The sequence below is a fragment of the Boleophthalmus pectinirostris genome, unplaced genomic scaffold (assembly GCF_026225935.1).
Source record: "Boleophthalmus pectinirostris isolate CB_2022bp ecotype Guang Dong unplaced genomic scaffold, ASM2622593v1 HiC_scaffold_12, whole genome shotgun sequence".
Taxonomy (NCBI): Eukaryota; Metazoa; Chordata; class Actinopteri; order Gobiiformes; family Gobiidae; genus Boleophthalmus; species Boleophthalmus pectinirostris.
In genome coordinates this window covers 3,700,806-3,711,753 of record NW_026571018.1, presented here as the reverse complement: position 1 = coordinate 3,711,753, position 10,948 = coordinate 3,700,806, and the positions used below count along the sequence as shown (strand labels likewise).

The 10,948-nt window shown below is 36.1% G+C and overlaps 1 protein-coding gene across 1 annotated transcript; it reads left to right on the top strand.

Annotated features, from left to right (window-relative positions):
* Positions 1–96: 96 nt before the first annotated feature.
* med31 (mediator complex subunit 31) lies at positions 97–6,798 on the top strand. The gene is made up of 4 exons (XM_020924475.2): positions 97–282; positions 3,127–3,201; positions 4,589–4,685; positions 6,312–6,798. Exons 1-4 carry the CDS (start codon positions 273–275, stop codon positions 6,523–6,525), a joined length of 396 nt encoding a protein of 131 aa, XP_020780134.1. The 5' UTR covers positions 97–272; the 3' UTR covers positions 6,526–6,798.
* Positions 6,799–10,948: the final 4,150 nt, after the last annotated feature.

Here is a 10,948-nt window from a genome sequence, read left to right as displayed (position 1 = left end):
TTGTAAATATAAATTGTGCTGTGCAGGATTTTGCGGTGAGGTGCGCCCTCTGCTGTCCTCAGGCCGCAGCTGCAACGGCCGTAAAGCGGCGGAAAGTGTCACAAACGCGTGCACTCATAAACATGGCGGCGCTGGGCTGCATCCGGATTTGACAACTCAACTAAAGTCGTTATAAAACCCCGTAATATCCTTTTAAAACTCTGACCCGCTTACTTCCACACAGCGCTGGTTCTGTGCGGTTTTGTGGCCCGGTCCGGCTCGGTGTCGTCGCCATGGAAACAGGTAAGTACAGACCGGAGGCTAAAGCTAGTTAGCTCAGTTAGCTTTAGCACTTTAGCGGCTTTGTTTACAAAAGGAGAAATTGGTCACTTAAAATAAAATCACTTCACCTTGGGGTAACCAGGTTCTCAAAATAAAAAACAGGGACATTTTCTGGTGGTTGGTAATAATAAAATTGTGAAACGAGTGCGTAATTAAGGAAAATTATTGTGCAGAGACCATTTATGACTAATATATGTGTCAATTTAGTCACATTTTCTTTATGTTTTGGTCATTTTTAAGCAGCTTTTCTGTATTTTACCTAAACAAAGGACAGTTTTTGCCTCTCTTTACTGTTGGCAGGGATCCGATTGTTCAAAAATAAAGACACTTAGGACATTTTTTGTATAAAACTGGGACAAATCAGTGGTTTTGTATATAGTCGGGGAGCCAAAGTCTCAAAAATGGGTTGAACCTGACTTCGCCTGCCATACTTTTTATTTGTGGGTTTTTTGTTAACTGTGACCCTGAGGACCAATAATTGGAGGGTCTGCTCTTCCGGAAATATCGCGAAAAAAAATTGTGGCCATTTTAGTGTAGATAACCTTCATTTGTGATAGAAAATTTTGAAAAATTAAAAATTTCCTCAAATCCTCAAAGGGTTGGGTAAGCTGTCTACAAATACATTCCAGATGCAAAGAACACATGTGGTGACAATATTCAGTGAAAAAAATATTCATAAAACACATTTTTACATGATTTTGGCTCAATTTAATGCCAAAAAATAAGGCGTTTTTTCACTTTTTTCCAATAATTTCATCTTTACCTCATTGGCAATCAACTATTCCCCCAAGTTTTGACATCAGCCATAATAAATCTGCTGGGACAGGGGACACAGGCTCAAAACTGGGACTGTCTTGGGTAAAAAGAGACTTCTGGTCCAGCTCACGGCGTTTAAACTTGTGTCGAAATAAGAAAGATTTGAGTGGAGGAGGAAATGACTTGTTCACGTTTACAGTTCACAAAATTGTCACTTTTTTTTTTCCCATGCTGCTGATGATTTCTTACTGATTTTGCAGTTTGCCTAGGGATGTAACAATAACCCGAATATCGTGATATCGTATTGTCAGAGTTCTCACAATAATATCATGGACCATCACAATATATCAAATCACAAGTCTCTTTGCTTAAATGAAGAGTTATGGTGCAGCAATAACTAAAAAAAAAGAGAGAGAACTACATGGACCATGATCCTTTGCTCCCTTTCACTGCAGACTACAAGAAGAAATAACAATTCTAACACTTTTAAGTCTTAGTTCTTTGGATTAAGTCTTGTCGAGACATTTTAAGAGGAAAAAGTAGCATAGTAACGGTTTTAGCTGTTTACCCTCCACAAAATATTGCAATAAATATCGTACTGTGAGATTTGGATATTGTTACATCCCTAATCGTGAGACTCCCATCCATATCGTGAGCTTTCCCACGATATCGCAATAAATATCGTACCGTGAAGTTCATACTGTGACGATATCGTATCGTGAGACTTGGATATTGTGACACCCCTAGTGACCACCAGACTTCCCTATTTACCCAAGACAGTCCCAGCTTTGAGCCCTGTGTCCCCTGTCCCAGTGGAATTATCCAAAACCAGAGATTTGTCCCAGTTTTATACAAGAAATGTCCCTATTTTTCACCAATTTGATCCCTGCCAACAGTAAAGAGAGGCATACACTGTCATTTGTTGAGGTAAAATACAGAAAAGTGGCTTAAAAATGACTATTCTGACTCACATATTAGTCCTGAATGGGCCAAGTGCTGAATAGTTTTCTTTAATTACGTTCTTATTTCACAACCACAACAAACTGAGAGTCCCAGTTTTATTTTGAAATTCTGGTCACTCTAAGTTTGCATTTAATTAATTTTAAAGCTCCAAAAATTAGAATAATCAGATTTCAGTGTGAGTTTTTATTGCGGCTGCCGTATTATTCCATTATCTGTGTATGAAGACTCCACTGTGTTTGGGTTGAGTGTAATAAAATGTGATTAAACTCTGGGTTAAAGAGTTCGTTTTATCTCACTGTCTTTGAAAATCATTTATTGAATTCCTGGAGAGTCGTTCTGACTTATTAGGCTTAATTTATTTATGGCTGCTTTTATGAGTTTATCGCAGAGTTGCTTATCAGAATCTGATAGCAGCTTAAGAGTTGCAGCTTCAGCAGGAGGAGCAGAACTTCCATTGTTAAAATCTGATTCAATCAATAATGTGGAATCTAGAGAGAAATAAAAATGTGTGTGCACTCTTCAAAGATTATTAAAGCCCGCTCTGGAAAAAATATCAGTTTTAAAAATCGTCATTGAGCATCCACATTGCAGTTGATTTATCCTCCATCCTGACTTCTTGACTTGTTTTTTGTTTTCTTTTTTATTAAGGGCAACAGAGTATAACATAAAAAAAATACAACAATCAATATTTGACAATTACAATAATCAGCATAAAACAAAACAAAAAAAACCCAAAAAGCAACACCCACAATAAATACAAAACAACAAAAAAAGGCCCCATTTCCCCCCGACCACAGATACCAACACAAACGCACCTTTTCTCTCTTTCTTCCTTTTTCCTTTTTTTTTCTCTCATTTTTAAATAAAATTTTGTAGTCCCTATACTTAAACTAATATTATTGTTATATCATCATTTTCTTTCATATTTTTTTGTTATTTATTACAAACTCAAATAATAATTTTAAAGCCATTTCTTAATTTTTTTTTCTTCCCCATTTTTAAATACATTTTTAGTCCCTATACTATTAAACTTAAACTAATATTATTTTCACCATCATCATTGACTTGTTTTTGTTTGTTTCACAGAGGAACAGGCCCGGAACCGTTTTCAGGCTGAGCTCGAGTTCATTCAGTGTTTGGCAAATCCCAACTACCTCAACTGTGAGTAGCACCTCATTTAAACACACGTGAACCTTCTAACTGTGACTTGTGAAGTGTACGCCTCGTTATAATGCTGTTACTTCCTAAAAAAAAAAACAGACCTGGAGTTGAGTTTTGTTTCATTCACACATGTTTGTGTAACTGTGGGGCGGCAGAAGCTCAGTGTTGGAGTGTTTGTCCACTAGGGCTGGGTATCATTAATAAGTTCCCGATACCATACATACCTCGATACATAGGCCACGATATGATACATATCTCAAAACAGTGCACTTCTGATTCGATATAATATATTTCAAATCGATTCAATATGGATAAATAAAAAAGAAAGACTAAATCATGTCTGTGATTGTGGCGGGATTCTTCCAGAAATCTAAGGAAATGCGTTTTTGGGTGCTTTATTGTGCTCTCCAACAGTGCAAAAAAGGTGCCAAATGTGACTGAAAAATATTTACAGTGCTTCAGTGGTAAAAAGTTCAATTTTGAGGCAAAAAATTGTTTGTTAGACTTCCCCTTTAAGTGAAGCAATTTCTTTGTTAAACCACTTCTTGTGCAAAGTTCATATGAAACGCAAACATTTAAATCATCAAAACAGTGAAAATGTCAAATGTTTCGCATAAATGAGTTTCCTTCCACTAAACAAGCAACAAAACTGTAGCACTGTAACAACATAATTAAGTAAAAAATACCAAAAAATACTCTTGGCGATATATCGATACAGCAGCTAATGATATTGATACTGTATCGTCACATTAAACTATATGATATATATCGATATTTTGATATTTTTGCACACACCTATTGTCCACTGATCTGCAGGTTGGTGTGTGTGAATGGGTGAGTGGTCCCTTCATCTAAAGAACTTTGAGCGCCTTGAAGGTGGAAAAGCACCAATACAAAATTTGACCATTTACCATATTGTTAGTCTGTCCACATCTCCAAAGTTCAAACTGCTCTGTTTCACCTTGTGATGGAGGAAGGAAATTTGTTTATGTGACACATTTGACATTTTTGATGATTAAAATGGCTGATTTTCATATTCACTTTGTACAAAACGTGGTTTAACAAAGACTTTTAGTGTCACAGCTCTTATTTACTCTTTATTTTTTACTAGACCGTATCGAATCGATTTGAAATATTTCATATTGAATGAACCTAAAGCTCACTGTATCGAGATACGTGTTGTAAATTGATGATCCCCAGTCCTAATTATTACTGTTTTGTTTATCTTCTGTCTGTTTTTAAATGTTCTATCTGGACCCACTGGAGTCTGAAAGCTTGATTGATTTGATTGATTGACTGACTGAGTGATCAAAAAAAACAGATCAGGGCATGTGACATAAAGTGTTCTCTTATCTTGTATAATCGTTGTTTGTTGATTGTGTTTCAGTCCTGGCTCAGAGGGGATACCTGAGGGAGCGGCCGTTCATCAACTACCTCAAGTATCTGTTGTACTGGAAAGAACCAGAATACGCCAAGTTTCTCAAGTGAGTCCTGCTCACCTCCTGCTCTGGATCACACATGGATTATATTCATAGACTGAGTGTATATATATATATATATATATATATATATAGATATATGGACATAGATAATTAACTAGCAGGTGTTCTGTCAAAATGAGCTCCTGCAGCTTAAATCGACAGTGATTATCAAGTCACGCTGCCCCGTTGAAATAAGCATCCTTATGTTTTTCCGTTTACAGTTGTATAGATCCAATAAACCTAAACCTTGATCTTGACCTCCACAGTTTTACAGCACATTTCTTTGGATTAGAGACGCGGGTTTGATGCTGTTTGCACACGATGATCACACAAAATGATAAAGATAAAATCAAATATTCAATCCAAACTATTCAGTCATCTAATGTAGGTGTTCTGCCACAAATCCAACACGCACATGTCGTTGTTTATATGTTTAATAGGGACACAACGATATGGTTTTCCCACAATTCAGTCCGTATCTCGATACACAAGTCACGATATCTTTATAAAAAAAAACATCTCATGTAATTTTTTCTGCTAATGAGTGTAACAGACTAACACTATGATGTTAAAGAAACAATACACATTATATTACAGTATAACTACTGAGAGTTATAGTTTATATGTGAAGTGTTTCAGTTCATTTGGTTCAGTGATTCAGAGCTCAGAATTTTATTCAGTGAAAATAAGAACAGAGTTTCTCAGGCTGTTTTATATTTAATAATATACTACTCTTAATATAGACTTGTAAAAAAGCTACACTATCAGACTTTTCCTCCTTTGATGATGATTTGATGAGTTATTTTCTTCTCACTGCACACACACCTGTGTCAGTGCTGCTCTGTCCTCCAGTAGAGACAGACAGTAGCTCCTCCCACACTGCCCCCTACAGTCTGACACACTGAGCTCTAACATCGTCTTTCTGGACACTCAAACTCTGTTATTATATAGAAATGTCTCACAGATTGTTTTCTGGGGAAAACTTATGAGATAGAGTCTGAGAAAAAGATCATGTATATGGCCAGTTGCTTTGTGGTGTTTATACGAGTGCATTTGATTAAAGCCGACGTAAAGCCATAAGCGATTCTGAAGTATGTAAAAGTGAATATCTTTGTCATTTCTTGGTCTATCAACGTAAAATTAAAAGTGACTGAATGATCAAACCCTCCTCTGTTAGAATATTTCAGCTGTAAGTCCACATGGAGCTGTTTTCTGTTGCATCTGAGGAGGACGCTTTTCCCCTCAGACCAAAATAAATTACAACAGGAGGGACACGTGGATATCGAATTGCGAGACCAGCATCGAATGATTGAATATTGTACCAAATATCGTCGCATCCCTAATGTTTAACTGGTCAAAACATACAATAAAACCAAACCTGTAACAGCATTTGGGGGTTGTGCCCATGCGCTGTTGAAAAAACGTCGCCCCTCTCTCTCAAACTGCTGTCAGACTCGTCACTTTGGTCTTAAAATGTTCATATTAATCCACTCTAGGGTTTTTATAGCGCTAGTCCTGCTCCAGTCCTGGTTTAGTCCTCCTTTAGTTCTTGGTTTTAGTCCTTGGCTTTAGTCCTGGTGTAGATCAGTCTGTCTTTAGGCCCTTGTTTTAACCCTTGTTTTCTCTCAGATACCCTCACTGTCTGCACATGCTGGAGCTGCTTCAGTACGAACACTTCAGGAAGGAGCTGGTGAACGCTCAGTGCGCCAAGTTCATTGACGAGCAGCAGCTCCTTCACTGGCAGCACTACTCGAGGAAGAGGACCAGGCTCCAGCAGGCCCTCGCCGAGCAGGCCCCGCAGCAACAACCCACACAGCAGCACGGCAACGCCACCACCAAGTAACCAACGAGGACCAAACGAGACAAAACGGCGCCGCAGAGCTCAGGACAAAAAGCTGAACAAGTGTCCCTCTTCAGTCCTGGTTCAGTCCATCTTCAGTCCTTGTCTTGGCGTCTGGTTCTAGTTCAGTCCAGGTGAGAGAAAGAGAAACCTTGGACACAAAAAGAGCTTTCACAGATGGACTCTCACGGCTCAGAACATGTTTAAACTTTGCCATTTCTGTTTAAAAGTTTCATGTAGAGATTTGTAAATAAATGTGCTTTTGTTTCATTTCAAGTTATTTTGTGGAGTCTGATTCACAGCAGTCGCCTCACAGAGTTTTATGAAGATGTGTTTTGCTGTTTTAGGTTATTTAGTCTTGTCACTATACTAAAATTAGTTTAGGGTCGGCTGGTCCCACATTTCCCATTTCATTCATCCCTGTAAGTAAAAGGTTGGAGACCAGTTGGATGGTCTTAAACAGGAGAAGTTTAAATTCTCTTACATATGTGCTCTTCTACTTGTTCTGATTCAGCTCAAGATTGTTCTAAAACTATTTAGGAAATTCTCATTTCTGTCCTGTGAATGTGATTATTTTATTATCTATACCTGCTCAAATGAGGATCTAGTTTAAATAACAGTTTTAGTATCGATAATGTCTGATTTTTAATACTTTTGACAACCCTAAAGCATGTGTAGGTCATTACTTTACATTTTGTTCACTGCAGTATTCACCTAAAATGACTTACTGTAATAATAGAAGTCAAATGAAATCGAAAACCCACATCAAAGTGCTCGTAGAGGAGCAAATGCAAAGAGCAGCAACATAAAAGTGGAAAAAATGCATAGCACTTTTTTTATTTTTAGATTATGTTTCAGCAAAACGCCTTTGTCAGATTCTTTCTTGCTTTGGGCCACTGTGAGAAAGCAAAGAAATGATCTGGCAAAGGCTTTTTGCTCAAAATCTGTGGACATCGATCATCTGAGTTTGCTGTGGATTTTTTCACTTTTAATAAAGATAAAGATGAAGTGAACTTTATTGTCAGTTCCATCATGTAACAGACATTACACAGGGGGATCAAAATTGTGTTTCCCCAGAACTCCAATGTGCAGTTAAAAAGTTACAACACACACACAAAAGTACGTAGATATCAAAAATAAATCAAATAAACACAACATACAGACAGACAAGGACGTATGCATTTCCACAAGAAGAATAAGTTATCTATTTTTGATGTTTGATTTAGTGCAGGGTGCTGGTATATATGAATATATTAAGTTAATGTTTTGTTTTTGTTTTTTTTATAATTTGTCAAGTTTAAGGGATTGGATACCCAACACATCCACAACAAGACAGACTTAACTAAATATAAAACTAACACGCATACAAAAAAATTATAATAATAATAATAATAATAATAATAAAAGGATATATATATATATATATATATATATATATATATATATATATATATATATTTAAAAAAAAAAGTTCATGTTTAATGACAGAAGTCAAAAGTCCCGCCCACTTCAAAGTCCAGTCTGAGTCCAGGAGTAAATTTTCCATTAATTTTCCCCATAGACTTTTCCCAAGATTCAAATGTAACGAGTTCATCGATATTAACCAGCTTTGTCCTAACTAATATCCATAACACTGTTGGCCAAAAAGCACATTTAAAATGCAAAATGTTTTAATATCTTAGCGGTTTATAAACATTCAGAAACACATTTTAAGTCAAGTTATAGCTTTTGTGGTCATTAGTTATTTGTCTAAATGTTCTTCCACCGTTGAACTTCACTGACAGAGTTTGATTCATGTATATTTTTTAAACCTTTCATGTTTGACCCAGAGTCTGAACGACTTGAATCACAGTAAGTACAGAGAAGTGGGCGGGGACAGGGGGCAGGTGAAAACACAAATGCAGGACAATACAGGATCATGTATAAAACCAATAAATGTAATTGTTATGACATGGTTGAATACTCTTAAAAGTCCATTTTACATAATATTTGTCTTTAAACAAATTGTTGATTTAACCAACAGAATCAAACAGTAGAAGAGTCGTTTGTCTGTTACACAAAGGTCAAGTTTGTGCTCTTCTGTAGTTTTCCATAAACGCTGATGTAACCTTTGTCCCGTGGTGATCTTAAAGCGCTCACATTAAATCATTTATTTATTTATTTTTAACAATAATAAAATAAATACAATGCAAACACAATGCAAGAGGTCTTATACATCTGACTGCATAAAAATATTCATATTAACAGTTTGTTTAGATTTAATATGGCACAAGGCTCTTTTAAAATGCAAAAACAAAATCACTAAGATAAATTTGGAACAAGGGTTTTATATTTGAGAATTTGCATTTATGAATAAACTGTTTGGCTAGTAATAAACAAGAATTATAGAAAATAAGAATTATAGAAAAGCTCCATTTTGTTGTCTTGCAAAATTACTCCATATTTTACATATTTTACGTGTAGGTGAAATTAGGTAAATCTATATCATATTCCAACATCCATTTGGAATGAGTCCCAAAATGTTCTAATGCAGCTACAGTAAAAGAACATATTCAACAGTTTGCAGTTATTGGTCTCCATAGTATAATATTTCTTCAAAAAATTATTACAGGGATAAATATCATGTAAAGTTTGAAAATGAGTTTCTTTGGCTTGAGGAGAGATTAGAAATGAGAGGTAATAGAACTTTTTCACAACTTTTGGAAGTGCAGCGATTTAGGGTAAATGTAACTCGCTCTTAATGCTTTTCTGTGGCAAAATATCTGGGGAAATGTCTCACATTTTCTCCACCAGCTTCATAAATCTGCCCCATCACCAAATCTTCAACCAACAAGGTCCACAAAGAAAAAACACAAAGAATTTATCCACAACTATCAAGGTAAGAAAGACGAAAACGTAAAAGCAAACAAAGATGACGCATTAGTGAACTACTGAGCAAAACTAACATTATGGTTATGAATAAAACAGAGGTAACTTGTTAACTCGGACTGATTCTACAATTAAAATTAAAAATCTATTTCATGATGTGAATATTGGCATAGACAGAGATTTGTGCAGTTTAAATGTTCGACATGTAATCTGTGAACATCTGCTGTTTTTGTTTACATTTGGCTTTTCCGCACATGCTCAGTGGCTGGTAGGCAAAAAGTCAGTCAGGCCGCTCGTTTGTGTTGACAGTTGCGTTGCGTACGTCTGTCATGAAATAACTCATCTTATTTTGAAGTAGATTTTGCGTTTAATTGTTTTGACATGACTTCATCATCTTACTCTGAGTCATTGAATGTTGAGGATGTTGAAAAACATTTCTTTGAAAAGTTAAAACTTGCTGATAACAATGTTGATTTTATTTATTTTATTTATGTTTTTTTTATTTTTTTTATTTAATAGGGACAGTGCATATTAATGAACATCTACAACATTGCAGTGTAAATATGCCAGATTATAGCAAGACTGCTCATTTCCATCTGTAGTCCCTCGGCAGGTAACACCACAAATTTAAACAAAGCAAAAACAAGTAACAAATCTATACTAAAAGTGTCCACAAGTCTGTTTTTTCTTTAGCCACTCTTTTAAGTAGGACTTGAAGGTGGCAAGAGTTGAAGTTTCTCTTATTGATGGTAGCAGACTGTTCCAAAATTTTGTGCGTCCAACTGAGACACACATTGTCCGAATGTGGAGCGTCTGTGTGGAGCTCACAGTTCCCCCGGGCTGTGGTCCTAGTTCCCACTCACAGTCTTTACTTTAATAAAATCCTGTAATGGAGGAGGGGCGAGTCCATGCAAAACTTTATAGACAAAATATACATGTTTAAAACAAATAAAATTATTAAAATTAAGCAAATTATACTTGTCTAAAATAGTGCAGTGGTGAAATGAGAGTGGTTTCTTGTCCAATATTTTTATGCCTTTTTAAAAAAGTGATTCGATGGGTTTGAGTGTTGTGCAGCAGCGAGTGACCATGTGGTTATGCAGTACTCTATATGGGACAAAATCATGGAGTGTAAAAACATTCGTGCCGCATATAGAGTCATAAAAGGTCTTACTTGTCTAAAATTCACTAAGTTAAAATTAACAGTTTTTGTAAGGCGCTTAATGTGTTTCTTAAATGTAAATGTCGGGTCCAACATCAGTCCCAGGTATTTAAACTCTTTGACAAGGCTGAGTTCCACCCCGTCCAGAAAGACATTGGATCGCTGTAGATCAATTGTTTTTTTGCTGAACATCATGCAGACAGTTTTCTTTATGTTGAGTTGCAAGCATGAGGTCTTGATCCACTTTTGGACATGAGTCATGGCTGATGTTAGCTTTTCTGAAGCTTCTTGTACACTTTTGGCATGTGTAAAAATCACAGCATCGTCAGCATACAGCTAGACATTGACATCTGGACACATTTTAGGAAGATCATTGATGTATACACTAAATAAAAT